General features: G+C 42.8%; 1 protein-coding gene across 1 annotated transcript in view; it reads left to right on the forward strand.

Annotated features, from left to right (window-relative positions):
- The first annotated feature begins 634 nt into the window (after nucleotides 1–634).
- Nucleotides 635–18,563, forward strand: part of INPP5B (inositol polyphosphate-5-phosphatase B) — a 73,004-nt gene continuing 55,075 nt past the window's right edge. Inside the window, 7 exon segments of the mRNA XM_044668045.1 lie at nucleotides 635–664; nucleotides 667–825; nucleotides 828–917; nucleotides 1,232–1,311; nucleotides 12,096–12,193; nucleotides 13,488–13,517; nucleotides 15,083–15,193. Coding sequence (XP_044523980.1) covers nucleotides 635–664; nucleotides 667–825; nucleotides 828–917; nucleotides 1,232–1,311; nucleotides 12,096–12,193; nucleotides 13,488–13,517; nucleotides 15,083–15,193 — 598 coding nt within the window.

Raw genomic sequence — 18,563 nt, forward strand, 5'->3', positions numbered from 1 at the left:
CTTATTATGATACCATTTGGAGACCAGGATTCAGATCTCCGTCCTGGGCTGGGGTAAGTGTATTTGTATGCGCCTGCCTGTGGTGGAGGCTGGGGTAGATGGGGTGCTGGTTCCCAATAATCTTTCGAGGGCTGTCAGGGCGGGTAAGGACCTCTTAAGAGCACGTAGATGCTTAAGGGGTTAAATAGCACGGTCGTGTTGGGACCGGCGCAGTGCAGGCTGGGACTTGTAGGCCACTTGGCCTCCTGGCCCGCTAGCCCGCGGGCAGCTGCGTGGAGCTTGCCGGGAGGTGTAGTGAGCTGGCGCTGTACCGCTGTCCCCGGGCTCTCCGCTGTCTCCTGCACGCTGCAGGCTGCGACATCCCCAGAGGTAGGCAGGCTGACAGCGGCGGAGCAGCCTGAGCAATGTGCTGCAGGACCCGGCTAGAGTCCCGGCTGGGTGGGCAGACTAAGGCGGGCGGGATCAGAGGCTGCGGATGTGGAGCCTGGGTGGGGTACCCTCCTCCTCCCCACTCCCTTGACTATCTCTCCAGGACACTGCGTCCCCTCCTGCCCCACCTCCGGCTGATGCAACCCGGCTGGACACTCGCCCAGGGAGGGTGGTAGAAATTGGGGAAGAGTAGCGGGGCTGGACTATGCCCCCTCGCCACTCCAATGCCCTAAAGCCTCTGGTCCATCGCCATCTCTTCTCATCCTCCATCGCCCTCCTCTCACCTTCCCCAGCCCTCCGGGGCCCCGGGACTGCAGCACCCCACCAGCTGTCCGGTCAGTTGTCCGGTCTGGACCGAAGGACGTCTGCCCCGTACCCGCGCCCAGGCCCCGAGCCGTGCGTTGCTGGGTCCCGTCGCCGCAGCTGCCAGTATGGACCAGTCTGGAGCCATTCAAGAGACCCTGGCCCAGGGTGAACACTGTGTTATTGTATCCTTTCCTTGTATGCCAGGCTCTTGAAGGGCGGGGGAGGGGAAAATGAGGAAAGGAACCCTGAATGGTGCCCAGGGTTGTGAGGGGTTTTGGGGAGCAAAAAGGGTAGCTTCCTATCCTCTCCTGCTCTCATTCCTGCAGAGCCTGACCCCATTTCTATTACTGTCTCACTGCTCCCGTATCCCTGCTGGGTAAGTCGGGGAGAGGCGCGGAAGATCAGGGTGGAGTGAGCCTGGTCGAAAGACATCCCTTCCTTCCTTCCTTCCGTCCATTCTTCCCTCCCTCCTGTTTTCCTTGACCTTAGACGGCAGGCGGTGCAGGGTATAGTGTGTGCTGGGGACAGTCTCCAAAGCCGCCTTTTGGGCTTGGTCCGATGTGGCCCGGAGTATGCGTAAGTGAACTTAGAATCACACCTTGTCAAAGCGTCTGGAAGGAGCCTTAAAGTGCATCTATTCCAGCCTCTTCTTTTTTATCTATGAGGAAACTGAGGATCGATGAAGGGAAGGGATCTATCCAAGGTTCCAGAGCTAGTGAGTGGAAGCGCTAGAAATGAAACCCAAGTTTTGGATCTTCCGTTCCCAGAGTCTTTGCATTATAACAACTGCCTCCTCTCTGTCCCAGGCACGCTATTTAGTTAACTTGGAACGCTAATTTGGCCCTGGTGTTGATTTAGTGTCTCTGGGGTGGGGGGGATTCCCAGCGCTCCTAGAGGGCTGGGGCTAAGACTCATACTTTCTGTGCTCCCATTTTCCCAACACAGTATTTTGTGGACTAGATTGATTGGGTCAAAGTTCAGGGACCCAGTATAACTCAACAAACATTTATTCAGTGGCAGCTGTGTGTAAGGCTTAGCTAAGGTGGCACAGTGGATAGAGTTCTGGGCCTGAAGCCAGGAAGACTCAACTTCCTAAGTTCAAATCTGGCCTCAGATTAGCTCTGAGATCCTGGGCAAATCACTTAACCCTACTCGCTTCAGTTCCTCATTTGTAAAGTGAGCTGGAGAAGGAAATGGCAAACCTCTTCAGTATCTTTGCCAAGAAAATCCCAAATGGACTCACAGAGTCAGGACATCGCACAACAGCCTGTGTTTGTGTTTTGTGCTGAGGGACATTTAAGGAGGAAGAAGATTCCATCCCTGTCCTCACAGAGATTAGAGTCCAGTAGAGAAAAAATGGGGGGGGGAGCATTTTTGGGGGTGATTTTTTACAATATGGGGAATTTCCTGTGTGAAAATGTCCTCCATAATTGCAGTGCAGGAACTCTTTTGTGATTTATGGTCTTAGAGAGTTGCCTGGGGTATTCATAGGTTAAGTAATTTGAATATAGTACTACAGCTAGTACAAAATTCTGTCCTAGGAAGGACTTGAACTCTGGATTTTCCTGATTCAAGGACTGGCCCTGTATCCATGACAGCAGGGTGTTTCTGCACAAGAGAAATGAACTAAATGAACTGAATTCAAATGAGTTGGAGCTCAGAATGAATGAAGGAATAACCTTTGTTAAACATTTGTCATGTTTAGTGCTAGTGACACAAATTGAAAAGCAAGCTAGTCTGGGCTCTCTGGCTTACTTAGTAGTAGGGAAAACAACACATAGAGGAAGTAGTGTTCAAGCAGGGTGTGTTTATTGGTGAAGTCACAGGAATGATGAGTGGAAGCATAGGTGAATCAGTAGACACGCATCACAAACAATTGGTGGAAAGTGGGGAGGAGGGGTACTTGCAGCAGCAGGGCAGATGGCAAGGTGCTGGCTGAGGTGAATAGTCACATGGGATTTTGAGTAAGTCTAGGGGCCCAGGGAGATATAGTGAACATGGCCCTGGGGCAGTGGTTCTAAAGCTTAGTGGACTCAATCACTCAGGTCTCATGAGGTCTGTCTAATCATCCCAAGGGAGAATCAGCAGGAGAAAAAACTAGGAGATGGATGAAATTCAGGAAGATTTGGATTCATATCCTGCTTGTGGCATGTATTTGTTGGTAGAATAAAACAATTCAATTCAATAAAGATTTAGTAAGTGCCTATTATGTGTGAGCCCTGGCGAGACAAAGATGAAACACGACCTTTAAAGAGCTTACCTGTCTACTAGGGAGATTAGACTAGGACACAGAAGACTCTCTTAAAAGGTAGAGTATGAAAAGAGTCCCAAGAGAATGACTGGAGAGCTTAAAGGAGGGGTAGTTCTAGCTGAAAAGGATCCCTCACTTTTGTGCAGTCTGACAATGTGCCCAAGCCCTAGCACATGCATACTCACCTCCACCTTTCAGAAGTTTCTCTTCTTTTATGTCTTAGCAAAGGTGCTGCCTCCGCAGTGAAGCCTTCCCTGATTCCCTCAGGTGTAAGTGCTTTCTTCTGTGTAAAAAGACTACAATAATAATAATTCACATTTGAATAGCACTTGAAGTTTGCATAGTGTTTTCCTCATAACAACTATGTGAGGTATGTTTTGCCAGTATTATTTGTTCCCCTTTTACAGATGAGGAAACTGAGGTCATGAGCAATTAAATGGCTTGCCCATGGCAATCTAGAGATTCTGAGATGAGATTCACAGAATCACAGAATTTGAGAGTTGGAAAAGACTTCAGCGGCCATTTAACCCACACCATAGATTAAAGGAATCCCTACTATCACATGCCTGAAAGTATTAGCCAGCTGTGCTCCAAGGGATGGGGTGAGGAAACAGTTTTCTTTAGTAATCTTTTCAGAAAAGGAACTGAGCTTAATTAGTTAAGATATGTTCATTGTGATCACTAATTTTCTTTCTGGGTGTTAACTGCTATCTCTTTAATGATCCATTTAAAAAAATCTCTCAGGAGCTTGTTCCCCAATTAGATTGTGAGCTTCTCAAGGGCACTGACTGTCTTTTGCCTTTTTGAGCAATTGAAAGTGCTTAGTGGGGGCAGCTGGGAAGCTCAGTGGATTGAGAGCCAGGCCTAAAGATGGGAGGTTCTAGATTCAAATCTGGCCTCAGACACTTCCCAGCCGTGTGACCCCGGGCAAGTCACTTGACCCCAATTGCCCTCCCTTATCACTCTTTCACCTAGGAACCAATACACAGAAGTTAAGGGTTAAAAAAAAAAAGTGCTTAGCATAGTCTGTGGCATCTTGTAGCCACTTAACAAATGTTGGTTGCTTGACTGACTGTAGACTGATGTCTTCCTCTTCTTTTGAAAATTGGGGCATGTCTTTCTTCAAGCTGGTTTGCCCCTCTGGTTTTCTAAGGCCTTTCAATTATTCTGACAAGAGCAGCTCTCATATCTGCTATTCATTTAAGTAGGGGAGGACCAGGTGAATTGAGTTCATCAAGAACAGACAGGTGCTCTTTTGCTATCTGCTTATTTATCATGGATATAAAGACCTCTATTAAGCCATTCTTTGTTGCATCATTTCTAGTGACTCAACTAATTTAAAAAAAAGTATCCTCTGGCAGAGAAACAGAAGCATAAAGGGAATTGAGTAGTTCTACGTTCTTTCTGTTGTCACTTACCATGTTCCTATCCACATCAGGCCAAGGTTCTATCCCTTCTTTGTTCCTCCTTTTTCTTTCAATTTAGCATAAAAAGACAGCCACCTTTTTTTGTCCTTAACTTCCTTTGCTAGCTTCAACTCTGCCACTCTTGATATCATTTTCACAGGATTATGCTATATTTTTATGGTGTGTCCATTGTGACATGGACTTGCTTCCATTTTCTGTACATTTCTTTTTAAAATCTAAGTTGGGGGGGGAAGCTGGATGGCTCAGTAGATTGAGAGCCAGGCCTAGAGATGGGAGGTCCTAGGTTCAAATCTGACCTTAGACACTTCCCAGCTGTGTGACCCCAGCTGGGCAAGTCACTTAACCCCCATTACCTACCCTTACCACTCTTCTGCCTTGGAACCAATACACAGTATTGATTCTAAGATGGAAGGTAAGGGTTTAAAAAAAATAAAATCTAAGTTGGGGGGGTGGGATGCAGCAAGGTGGCCCAGTGGTTTGAGAGCCAGACCTGGAATTCAGAGGAGTTGGGTTCAAGTCCAGCCTCAGATATTTCCTACCTGGAATTTAGAGGAGTTGGGTTCAAATCTAGCCTCAGATACTTCCTAGCTCTGTAGCCCTGGGCAAGTCATTTAGTCCCCATTTCCTAACCTTTACCAGTCTTTTGCCTTGGAACCAAAGCACAGTATTGATTCTAAGATGGAAGGTAAGGAGTTAAATATGGAGGTGAAGAGGCAGAGCATTCAGGGCATGATGGAAGAGATATTGCAAGGGTTTGGAGACAAGAGATGGTATGTAACATTTGAGAAGCAGGGTGGCTGGATTGTTGAATGTGTGAAAGAAGTGTGAAATGGAAGAAGTCTGGAAAAGTATGAAGAAATTTCTCCTTTATCACAAATGCCAGGAGGAACTGGTCACTTCTGCCCTGGCAAACCTTCATTTTTACCCCAGCAATAGTTTTCTCAATGTTAGTAGGAATGTGATAGAGAACAGGATTCCTACTTGTTGGTTCCCTTAACTTTTGCAAGAAGAAACTATCACTAAGGCAAATTAGGAAATTAGCTATTCTGCTTTGTCAGGGGAAGAAAGGGGAAAAGGGGAAAGGACTGGGGGGGAGTGGAGAGAGAGAGAGAGAGAGAGAGAGAGAGAGAGAGAGAGAGAGCCCACACGAGCACCAGAGATCTTCATCAGATGTCTGGGTAATTAAAGTTCTTCTTCATCACTACACTATTATATCTATGTTCCAGGCTTGTGATCTATTTCCCAAATTCTCTATTTCCTCTTCTTCTTCAAGTATTCTGTAGTATACTCCAATGACAAAATCATTTCTGTTTTCCCCTCTATTAATGTTCATACGAATATTCTCCATCATATTTCCCCATTTAGTTCTTTTTAGTTCCTGTATTTTCTTACATGTGCTTATCTTCTTAAAATACAATACTGTCTCCATCCCAACATCTTTTATTTATCCTGTTTCTTTTTTTTAAGCCCTTACATCTGTCTTAGAATCCATACTATGTATTGGTTCCAAGACAGAAGAGCAGTAAAGGCTAGGCAATGGGGGTTAAGTGACTTGCCCAGGGTCACACAGCTAGGAAGTGTCTGAGGCCAGATTTAAACCTGGAATCTCCTACCTCTAGGCCAGGCTCTTAATCCACTGAGCTACCCAGCTGCCCCCTATCTTGTTTCTTTTGCATTTAGTAAATCCATCCCAAGCCAAGATCCAATTGTGTATTGTAGCACATCAAGCCTCAGTAATCCCTTTGAAGTCAATTGATCTCCTTTCATTTTGACCACTAATTCATCTTGTGTGTTGCATAAACTCTGGGCATTTGTGTATAGACATGGGAGTCATGAGATTTTTCTATTCTGTCTTTTCTTGGATTTTGTCTCCTATAAATTGTATGTTTGAAGTTTTCTTCTTCATTCATTGCAGCTGTTCTCTTGGGATATATATATATATAGTAGGCATCCCCTGCCTATTTTTTAGTTTAAAGACCTTTTGTTCAGATTTACAAAATATTCAGCGAATACATTTTTACCAACTTCTGTTAGATATACTTCATCTCTGGCCAAAAATCTGTCATCTTTATATTTTTAACCTGTGGTCCAGAAGTACAAATGCCTTTCTCAAATACTACTCTTTTGGCCAGTTGTTCCCATCCCAAATTAATGTTTCTCTTCTTCATCACCTCTTGCTTTAAATGGTTAATAGTGAGAAAATTGCCACATGGGGTCGTGTGGTCTTTGGTTTCTTGCTCGAATCTTTATAAGCATGAGCAAAAGTTTTTTTTCTGTTTCTTCTGGGTGTTTCATTTGTGTCCACTGGAATCACCAAAAGTGGGTAGCTGTTATCCATTCTGATAAGCCTCAGGACATTCTCTGCTATGTCTTGGATCCATGCTCTGGGAAGACAGCAGAACACTGGTGTTATCTTTTCAAAAGATAGCTGCCTCAGAATCACCAATTCCTCTGACCTTATTGAATGATATCTGTGACTCCACTTGATTATTCTTTGGGATTCAAGCAGCTTCTCCCTCCCCAGGGTATCCAGCTCCATCCTCTTCAAGATGAGCTTCAAGTCCAATTTAGAACTTTAATTATACTTCAATTTCCCTTTTCTATTTCCCTTCTCTTTTTCAATCAACAAGTGCTAGGAAGAGAAAGAAAGGCAAAAACTTGGTCTATGCCCTCAGTATCTCATGTTTTAATGGAAGACATAATTTATAAATTACTATGTCTATACATAAATATAGGGTAAATTGGAGGCAATTTCAGGGGGAAGGCACTAGCTGAGGCATGATGGATGATTGGAAAAGTTCTCTTGCAGAAGGCAGAATGTGAGTTCAGTCTTGAAGGAAACCACGGAATCTAAGGAGTGGAGGTAGGAAGGAGAGCATTGCAAGAACTTAGAAACAAGAGACAAAATGTTTCCATTAAAGAACAGAAAATAGGCAGAGGGAGTGTCTTTGAGGAATGGAAAGTAGGCCAGCGTCCTTGGATTGTGGAGTAAATGAAAGTGAGTCAAGTATAAGAAAATTAGAAAAGTTGAAAGAGTCCACGTTGTGAAGGGCTTCAAAAGCCAAAGAGGGGAAACTAGGTAGCTCAGCTGATTGAGAGTCAGACTTAGAGACAAGAGGTCCTAGGTTCAAATTTGGCCTCAGGCACTTCCCAGCTGTGTGACCCTGGGCAAGTCACTTAACCCCCATGGCCCAGCCCTTACCAGTCCTTACTTCTGCCCTGGAACCAATGCACAGTATTGATTCTAAGATGGAAGGGAAGGGTTTAAAAAAAGAAGCAGCAGCAATGGCAATAGTACAGGTGATAGGTGATAAGGGCTTGCCCCAGAGGGATGGCTATGTGAACAGAGAGAAGGCATATGCCTATACAATATTTGGTGAGATGCTGAGAAGGTAGAAACAACAACATTTGATAACAGATTGGCTATGTGGGCGAGGAGTCAAGATTGTTACCAAGGTTGTAAGCCTAAGGTAGTCGTACCTTGGCAGTAATGGGAAAGCTGGGAAGAAAGGAGGGTTTGGGAGGAATGTCATGAGTTCAGTTTTTGACAGGCTGAGTTTGAGATGCCTACATGGAAAACAGGCAGATGGAATAGTGTTACACAGAGCAAACTCTCCTCTCTTTCCCACTTTATTTTTACTGCCAGGCTTCCTCTGTGTAACACTATTCCATTTTCCACAATACTGATACTAGTTAAAGCTCTCCTCTGCCTCAGATGACTCTGCTGAAGCCTTGATTTTTGTTCCTTTAGGAGCACTTCCTTCTCCCTAACACCCTGGAGGGTGGAGAGGTGGCCTTTATATCTCTTTTACCTTCTGCTCCAGAACGTTCTTGGAACACAGCTAAGCCACTTGACTCTGGCAGAAATATCAATGTGTTGTATACTCAATGAAAGTCACTGCATAATTTTCTTTTCTTTTTTTAAAAATCCTTACATTTTGCCTTCATATCATTTCTGAGACAGAAGATTGGCAAGGGCTAGGCAGTTGGGGTTAAGTGACTTTTCCAAGGTCACACAGCTAGGAAGTATCTGAGGCCAGATTTGAGCCCAGGATCTCCCAATTTCAGACCTGGTGCTCTATCCACTGTACTACCTAGCTACTCCACAATTTCTTGTTAATATTCTGCATATTGGCTGAGATATTCAGTACTTTTGTTTGTATCTTTTTTTTTTTAAGACCCCAAACTTCTGTCTTAGAATCAATACTAAGTATTAGCTCCAAAGCAGAAGGGCAATAAGGGCTAGGCAATGGGGGTTAATAAGTAACAGGAGATCTTGGATTTGAATCTGGATGCAGCCACCTCCTAACTGCATGACCTTGGGCAAGTCACTTAATCCTGGTTGTCTAGCCCTTGCTCTTCTTCTCTCTTAGAGTCATAAAAAGACAGAAGGTAAGGGTTTGGGTGGGGGAAGACTTATGTCCTCCTCTTAATATCTTAACATCTCTTCTTAATCTGGAAAACCCATTCAACTTCTTTTCATTAGACTTTCCATACCATTAGACTTACCCACAACAACCTCTTCTTTTTCAGCCTAACACCAAACTCCTTTCTGTAGCACTAGTTTTCTCACCAACCAATCTATTCTCTCAATTTGCTTTACCCTCTAGTTGTTACACTTAACTTTTCTTATTAAAATGGTACAGTAGATAGAATATGGCATCTGGAGACAGGAAGACTCATCTTCCTAAGTTCAAATCTAACCTTAAACACATACTAGCTGTGTAACCCTGGATAAGTCACTAACTGTGTTTGCCTCAGTTTCCTCATCTGTAAAATGATCTGGAGAAGGGAATGGGAAACTAAACCACTCTTGTGCCAAGAAAACCCCAAATGGGGTCACCTAGAGCTGGACATGACAGAAAACAACTGAATAACAATAACAATAACAATACCTTTTCTTACTTACTCTGCCTTGTTTTGCCTTCTACAAGTATTTCTTTTCTCTCCTGAGTCATCCCCTTCGATATCTCTTCCTTTTTGGACTTTTTTTGTCTCCTTAATCATCTTTGATCCTATACCCCTTTTAACACAGAAGTAGAGTCTAGATTAGTATCTGTGCCTGCAGAGTTTTCTTCCTCCAAATTTTCCCTAATTTCTTATTAAATTAAATTAAAATTCTTATCCATGTCTCTACTCTCCATTCCTCCAAGACACTTATATGGTTTAATTTCTCTTTTCTTTTCTCCAATGGAAGCTGGAAACATCAGAACCTGGTCTATTAATCTATCTATACTAAGCCCTTGCTTCGTATTTATTTATGAAATTAGACTTATCAATATCTTTATCACAAGTCATTTCTGGATGACTTTTTCTCCCCAAGAATTGAGTCTTTAATTAAGAAAAATAGTTAAACGTGAATAAATAAGGCAGTGATCTTGTCTGACACGGTGTACAATATTTTGCCCTGAGATCATTCCACTCTAATCCCAAGATGAGGGAGGTATATTCCATTAACTGCTCTCTGGGACCATTATTAGTTGTTATCATTCTCAGTTCACCAGCTGTTTTAGGGTAATTTGCATTAGAGTAAATCACTGTGTGGTGCATTCTTTTTTTTTTTTTTTTTTTCCTGCTCTCTCTTCCTAGTCTTAGAATATATACATTTTCCAGGTTTCTCTGAATTCCTCATCTGTATTATCTTTAACTTCCCAATAATATTTCCTTTTTTAACTCCTACCTTCTGTCTTAGAATCAATACTAAGTATCAGTTCTAAGGCAGAAGAGTCATAAGGGCTAGGCAATTGGGCTTAAGTAACTTGCCTAGGATCATGCTACTGATGTCAGATTTAAACCTGAGACCTCTCAATTCTAGATTAGGTTCTCTGTCCATTGAGCCACCTCAGTGCCCCTCCACAATAGTCTTTCAAAATCCTCATCTACCACAGTCTGCTTAGCCAATTCCCAGTAAATAAAAATCTACTTTGTTTCCAGTTCTTTGCTATCACCAAAAAATACTATTGAGACAGTGAGGTGTCTCAGTAGATAGAGAACCAAGCCTAGAGATAGGAGGTCCTGGGTTCAAATTTGACCTCAGACATTTCCTATCTGTGTGACCCTGGGTAAATCACTTAACCTTCAGTACTTAGCTCTTACCACTCTTTTGCCTTGGAACCAATACTTAGTATTGCTTTTAAAATCAAAAGTAAGGGTGTTTTTAAGAAATTCTATTAGTATTTTGACATATATGGGGCCTTACTTTCTATACTTGACCTCTTTAGGGTAGAAATCTATTTCTTTTACTTTTATTTTGCACAATTACATATAAACATTTTTTTACATTCTTTAAAAAATTTTGAGTGCCATGTTCTTTCCCTTCCCCGCTCCTCTCCCCACTCCTTGAGAAGGCAAGCAATTTTATATAGTATACATATGCTGTCATGCAAAACATTTCCATGTTAGTCATGTTGCAAAAGAAAATGAGATGGCTGAGCCAAAGGATATAGACAGTCTTCTTTCTCCCCTTTCTCATAGTAATTCCTATTTCCCAGAATGTTCCCATCCTGCCAGTCATTTAGTAATGTGTCTGTCTTCTCACTGCCCTCCAACGTTGACTGTTTCCATTTTTGGGGTCATTTTGATCAATTTGCTGGGCATGAGATAAACATTCAAGAGTTGCTTCAGGTTTCATTTCCCTTGTTATTAGTGAGCGCGAGCATGGCTTCATATGGTCATTGACAGTTTACCATTCTTCCTTTGCAAACTGTTCACATCCTTTAACCACTTATTTATTGGAGATTTGAGATTTATTATATTTTACAAATATAAAAATAGGTTATATGACATTGTCTGATATTTCTATGTCATAATATAGACATATATATACATGTAAATCAGATAAGTATCTGACATTTATGTTGTTTTTGTGTTATCCTTCCCTCTCCCCCAGAGTATAAGCTCTTTAAGGGCAGGGACTAGTTATTTGTTTGTCTTTGTGTCAACGGTGTCCAGCATTTAGAAAGAGCTTGATGATATTTTGCTGAATCAAATGAAATTGAGGGGGTTAAAAAAAGTAAAATAAATTAAGGAAGTCTTAAAGGGAAGAAAGGATTTACCCAGGCAGAAAAGTGAGGTGAATGGGCAGAGGTTTTCCCTGGAGCTTTCCAGGTGTAGAGGGTGGCACATAGCCAGGAGAGGGCAGAATGAGATGTGGAAACTCAGCAGTAATGAATGCAAATCATTATAAGACAAAGGAGGACTTGAGGGCATAAGGAAAATGTAAGCAAAGTGCCAAACAAAGTTAGGGGAAGGAGATAGCATTACAGACTTGTGGGGTTGGTGATCAAAGCTTATAGAAGATATGAAATATTGGTGGCACTCCATCTCTTCCAGCTGTGGCCTCAGAGGGTTCCATAAGGGTCATTGATTCCTCAACCAGAGAACCTCTGAGTTATTGAAAATTCCGAGTGAGGGGGAGGGAGTTTATTTGGCAATTTATAGCCTTATTACACTTATTGGATTTGCTTATTCTATGTTCCCCTCTGGGCCAGTTATTGGTCATGGCTAATGTAGCCATTGAATAATAGATGTGTATTAATCATGCACTAAGTGTCTTTCCCAAGCCCATTCCCAGAAGGCTCTCCAGGGTCTTATGACTACTTTGAGGGCCTGTGGTCACCCTTAGGGCCTGTGCAGATCAATCATCCTGGGTATCTAAGCAGCCACAAACCTTCTGTCTGCAGCCTATTCCTGTACAGTCATCGAAGGATGGCGATCACTGGCGACGATGTGTCCCTGGACAAGGTGGTGCCCATCACCAGGAATTTTACAATGGAAGAAGGTGCTTTGTAGGGGTGGGAGAGGTGGTGGTGGTGGTACAAAAGATATTGTTTAAATGTCTACTATTTATTAGAATGTTAGGCATGGGGTGGGGGAGTGGGATCCAAAGTTTCATCCGGATAAGGGTCTTTATCCTTAAGGAACCTCCTCTTAGGGGTAGGATAGAGGACCACCTTCCCTTTGGGCCTTTTCTCATTCTTTACTTGAGTTGGCCTCCCCTAGACATCAGCAGACTATAAGAGCCTGAGCCCATGGATAGTGCTTGGAGAGATCAAGCTAGTTAGAATCTCAAAAGATCTTGACAAACTACAATATCGGGCTGAATATAAGAAGATGGAATTACGAATGCAGTCACATATTTTAAAAAATCAATTTGGGGGCAGGTAGGTGGCTCAGTGGATTGAGAGCCAAGCCTAGAGATGAGAGGTCCTGGGTTCAAATCTGACCTCAGATAAGTGTCTATGTGACCCTATACAAGTCACTTGCCCAACACTTACCATTCTTTTACCTTGGAACCAATACACAATATTTATTCTAAGATGGAAGAAAAGTATTTTTTAAAGATCAACTCACAAGTCCAAGGTGAGAAATCAAGGTTAAATAGCATCATTTGTCTGAAAAACAGCCCAAAGGTTTGTACAGCAGTTAATCTGAGTTAATGGTGTGATATGGAGGCCAAAACCACTAATGAAATCTTGGGTTTCATTGAGAAATACAAGTGCCAAGAATAAGGAGGTGATTGATTGCTTTGTTCAAACCATATTTAGAATATTCTGTTGGGTGTGCCATGATTTAGGAGAGACATGGATTAGCTGGAGAGCATCCAAAGGAAGGTAATCAACATGGTGAAAGGGGTTGAATCTATGGCATAGGATCAATTGAATGAACTGGAGATATTTGGCCTGAAGCAAAGAAGACTCACTGGGGACCTGATAGTTGGTTTTAGGTACCTGAAGGATCGTGATATAGAAAAGACTTGGTCTGTTTCAGCCCAACGGTTAAACCAGGAACACTGGGTAGAATTTGAAAAGATACATATTTAGATTTGATGTTAGGGAAAAAAATTTCTTCCAATTAGAGCTGTCCAGAAGGGGATTGGGCTACCTTAAGAGGTGGTGGATTCATTTCCATTGAAGGTCTTCCAGCAGTGGCTAGATGACCATTTGTCAGGATTGTCATAATGGGAATTCCTCTGTGGGCACATGGGTTGGATTAGGTGGCAGGTGAGGCCTCTTCCACCTCTCCAATGCTGGGATTCTGTGATTTTGAAATGACATTTCTTTTTCTTCTGACAGTATCTCCTGACTATGACTTCTATGTCCTGGGTAAGTGCTCCAATGATTTTTTGGTTCCAGATTGGGGAAGGATTCAGGAATTGGTATGAGAGAGAAATTATTAAAGCAAAAAAGAATCTCTCTCCTCTTCTTTTTGAGCAACATTTCTGGTTGGGCCGAAGATCTGAGGAGTCTATCCCTGGCCCACCAAAAAGTCTTGCTAGGTGAGGCATGAAAACCTTTATAATCTAACATCTCTATGGTGCTTTGTGGTGGTAGAAAAATCCCTACTTTTGGGGACTAGAAAGTGTGTTAGATTTAGGCACTGAAGACTGAGGTTCAAATCTTTGTCCTATTTATGACCTTTATGATCTTGGACAAGTCACCTCACTATTCTACGGTTTAATTTTCTCCTCTAGAAAATGATTCAGGATTATAACATTTACAGTACCACAGAATTGCTGTGGGGAATGCATTTTGCAAACTCTAGGGTCATCGGATTTAGATATGGAAGGGACAGATAGCTCAATTGCTCTACCAACAGATAGAGCATTTATTTAGTACTTACCACGTACCAGGTGCTAGAGGAGGAAATGGCAAACCACTCCAGTGTCTTTGCCAAGCAAATCCCAATCCTAAAGAATTGGATATGACTCAAATGATTTGAACCACAAATGTACCAGACATTGTGCTAAGCAGTGGGCAGACTACAAATGAGAAAAGGTGTCCCTACCCTCAAGAAGCTTATATTCTAATTGGAAAAGACAACACATCATTATAATTGTCATCAGCAGCACTGGTAGCATTTCTATAGCACTTTAAAGTTAGCAAAGTATTTTGTATATGTCAACTGATTTGATCCATAAAAAAACCCTGGGAAATAGGTGTTATTATTATTCCCGTTTTACCAATGAGGAAACTGAGTCGGACAGATTAACTGATTTTCCCAGATTACATGCTTTAAGGAGTGCCTAAGGGAGGATTGGAACTCATATTCCTGACTCCATGTTCTTCATTCTATGCACTGTTGGATCTAGCTGGAAAAAGAAATAAAAAGAGTGGGGAGCATGATACCCAAGGATCCTAGGTTGGCTAGAGATGAAGTAGAAGAGTTGAGTTAGTAGTGAAATGAGTATGGCCTGAGAATCTCATGAAACAGTGGTCCAGGCCAGAGACTCACTAATCAGAGGGAAGCTATCGGAGATTGGATAGCCCAACTTTCTTGTTTTGTGTCAAAGTCAAGATCTGAACCCAGTTCTCCTGGTTCAGTGCTTTTCTGTGGTATTCTATTGCCTCTCACAGGCTTAGAGACTTTTCTGCCTCTGTTTGCCCTACTCACAAATGAAATGGAGCTAGACCTGAGAGGTGGGAGTGGAGAGAGAAATAAGGAGCCTAGTTTTGCCACATCTTCAAGGATAGCAGGTCTATACCTGGAAGAGTGATTATGGAAGTCTCTAGGGGAGCAACTAGAAGGGGTAGACTTAGGAGCCCCTGCTGATTCTTCCCTTGGTGATGGTGACCTAAAATGGTGCAGGGGAACCTTGAACAGGGAAACAGTATGAGCTTTTACCCTGTGCCCTTCAACTGTAGCTTCAGCTCTTCTCTCTCCTGTTCAGGCTCTGATGTGACTGTCTGGATAGAGTCTGAAGATGTAAGCTTCACTGTGCGCCTCCCCTTTGGCTCTCACACTCAGACATTCCTTCAGGAAGTCATCAGATGCTGCCCAGGTGAGTGAACCCCCTGTTAACTTCCTTCTCTCATGATTCCACTTGCTTTAGGGGCCCCTCACAGATTCTGTAGGAGTGGAGAGGGCTATCCCCATATTCTCTGTGCATTTCATATTCAGAGTCCATTAGGGCTCAACAATTCAATTTAAAAAATCTATTGAAGAGGAATAGCTCAGTGGCTCGATGGATAGAGTTTCAGGCCCAGAGATGGAAGTTTTGGGGTTCAAATTTGGCCTCAGACACTTATTTGTGGAACAGTCAGGAGGCCAGTATCACTGGATCACAGAGTGTATGTTGGGGAGTGAGGTGTAAGAAGACTGGAAAGTTGTGGGGGAGGGTGCCAAGTTATAAAGGTCTTTGAACGCCAAACAGAGAATTTTCTATTTGATCCTGGAGGCAATAGGGAGCTACTGGAGTTTATTGTGTAGGGAGCGAGTGGGGTAGGTGGGTGACATGGTTGGATCTTTGCTTTAGGAAAATCACTTTAGTGAAGACAGAAGATGGCCAGAGTAGTGAGAAACTTGAGGCAGGCAGACCTACCAGCAGGCTATTGCAGTTATCTAGGTGTGAAGGGGCACTTAGGTGGCTCAGTGGACTGAGAGCCAGGCCAAGAGACAGGAGGTCCTGGGTTCCAATCCAACCTCAAATACATCCTAGCTGAGTGACCCTGGGCAAGTCACTTAACCCCCATTACCTAGCCCTTATACTTCTTTTGCCTTGGAACCAATATATCTTTTTGATTTGAAGATGGAAAGTAAGGGTTAAAAAATAAAATCTAGGTATGAGATGATGAGGGCCTGCACCCAGGTGGTCCAGGGTTAGTTGAGAGAAGGGGGCTTTTTAAGAGATATTGCGGAGATGAAGTAGACAATCCTTGGCAATAGCTTGGACATTGAGGTGGGGGGGGGGGTGAGAGAGAGCGAGGAACCCAGGATGACACTTAGGTTTAGAGCCTGAGGGATGAGGAGGATGGGGATGAAGGGGTTAGGCAGAAAGACAATGAGTTTGGTTTTGGACATAGTGAGTTTAAGATGTCTACTGGCCATCCAGTTTGAGATGTCTGAAAGGCAATTAGAGATGCAAGCCTGGAGATCAGCAGAGAGTCTGAGGCAGGATAGGTAGATCTGAGAATCATCAGCATCGAGATGCTATTTAAAATCGTGGGGGCTAATGATATCACCATATGAAATAGTACAGAAGGAGAAGAGAAGGGGGACCAGGAGAGAATCAGGGTATATCTAGAGTTAGTACAAGTCTGCCAAAAAATTTTTTTAAGACAAATTATTATGAATCCAAAGATTTTCTGTCTTAGGTTGAAAACTATCTAAACTGGGATAATCTCTCCATACCCTCAGATGTGTCTTCTCTCTAAGACAGTTTAAGAAACTGTCTTTTTTATTGATAGGATTATATTTATTTATCTATATTGATAAGATTATATTTATTTATAGGATTCTTGAACAAGGAAAATGTAACTATATTTGTTAATTAGGGGCAGCTAAGTGGCATACTAGTAAGAACACGGGGCCTGGAGTTGGAAGATCTGAGTTGAAATAAAGTCTTTGACACTTAACTAGGTGTGTGACCCTGGGCAAGTCACTTAACCTCTGTTTGCCTCAGTTTCCTCTAGTTGTAAAATGGAAATAATAATAACACCCTCCTCCCATTATAAATGGTGAAGATCAAATGAGATAATATTTTTAAAGGTTTTAGCACAGTGGCTGACACATAGTAAACACTCTATAAAGATTAGCTATATAGTTGGTTTCCCTTGTAATTCTATGTATTTTATTTTATTTGGCACATTTAAAAATATGATTCTGAAGAGGCCATAGGTTTTGCCAGCCTCCTAAAGGGGTCCGTGATACCAAAAGTTTAAGTACCCTTCACAATAATATCTTTTCCACTATTCCTTCAGTTAACTGATTTCCATATCTGATTTCTACTGATCCTTTGACCTCAAGCAGCTTTTTATTCCCTTCAAGTACAATGTCAGCACCTTGAGGTGCTTAAACAAGTAGGGGGAACCCTTTTATACCTTGCACGATACACTGCACCCAATAGGGGCCTAATACATTTTGTTCAGCTGAAATGAATGACAAGTCTAAGAAGGGAGAATTCCCTTTCCCTTGTTTGAGAGCACAGAGAAGGCATCATGGACGAGCTCGCCCCTGAGCTGAGTCTCAGGAATTGAAAGACTTCAATAGGTGGAAATGGGATATGAGGAGTTCATTCCAAGCCTGGAGAATGGAGTGAATAAATGGATGGAGATAAGAAAGGGCAGGATGAAAATTGGTCTGAAGAGTACTGGAGTGGGCAGGATGTGAATGCAACTGAGTAGTTTGAGATAAGCCTGAGAGGTATGCCGAAGATGTGCCGAGGAAGCCTAGGATGTCAGCATCTAGAGACTGGCCACATTGTCATCTAGTAGCGAGAGAATTTTGTAGAGGAGAGGGATGTGAACCCAGTGAGACATTATGAAGATTACTCAGGCCAAATGTGGAGGATGGACTGAAAAGAGGATTGCCTGGAGGCAGGAAGAGCAGGGAGGAGGCTGCTACTAGGAAAGGTATGTAGGATGAATGCTTGAACCAAGGTTGGGAGAGCAGAAGAGAGGCCATATGTGATAGATACTGCATTAGGTAGACACAGCATCATTTGCTACATGATTTGCTTTGTAGGAGTGAGTCCCCTGGGCAAGGAGGCTTAATGATACCAGACCTTTTTACCCATTATCCTCAGAAGAAGACTCTATTTGTGAGTGCTTTGAGATCCTCGGGCCTTGTACTGAGCTGTGGTCACCCAGAGCCTGCATTTTTCCTGTGTTGCTCCCATCTTCTGTTTTCTCTTTGGGGAGAGCATAGCCCGACTTTTGAGCCATCAAGGTTTCTCCAGGGCCATCTACCCCAGAAAGACAAGGAGAGAAGGCAACTTGGGGGAAACCTGACTGGAGGAACCTAGGGAAATCAGCTCTTCTGAATTAGGATCAAAGAGAGGCACAGAGAAATGTTCTGATTAGAAGGAACCTCAGAGGCCTTAGTCTAATTCTATCATTTGCCCAGGGAAAGGACCAGGATCGCAGAATGAGACTTTGGCAGAGTTGGGACTAGAATCCAAGATCTTTGACTCTTATCCCAGGGCTCTTTCCCTCAGATCAGCTCCCCTTTTCTGTCATAATCTGACTCCAATCTGAGAGTCCTGAGGAATATTATAAGGGGAGGAGCAGGAGGGTGTCTTATTTTTAGGGTTGAGATAAGGCGATTCTACTAATTCTTAGTGTTCTCTCCCTAAATGTTTTTTTGGCTTATATTTATATTTGACTTATCTGTGAACATGCCATTTGTCCCTAGTAGAATATAAGATCCTTAGG

Source organism: Gracilinanus agilis, chromosome 3, assembly GCF_016433145.1.
Source record: "Gracilinanus agilis isolate LMUSP501 chromosome 3, AgileGrace, whole genome shotgun sequence".
In the NCBI taxonomy this organism is placed as follows: domain Eukaryota; kingdom Metazoa; phylum Chordata; class Mammalia; order Didelphimorphia; family Didelphidae; genus Gracilinanus; species Gracilinanus agilis.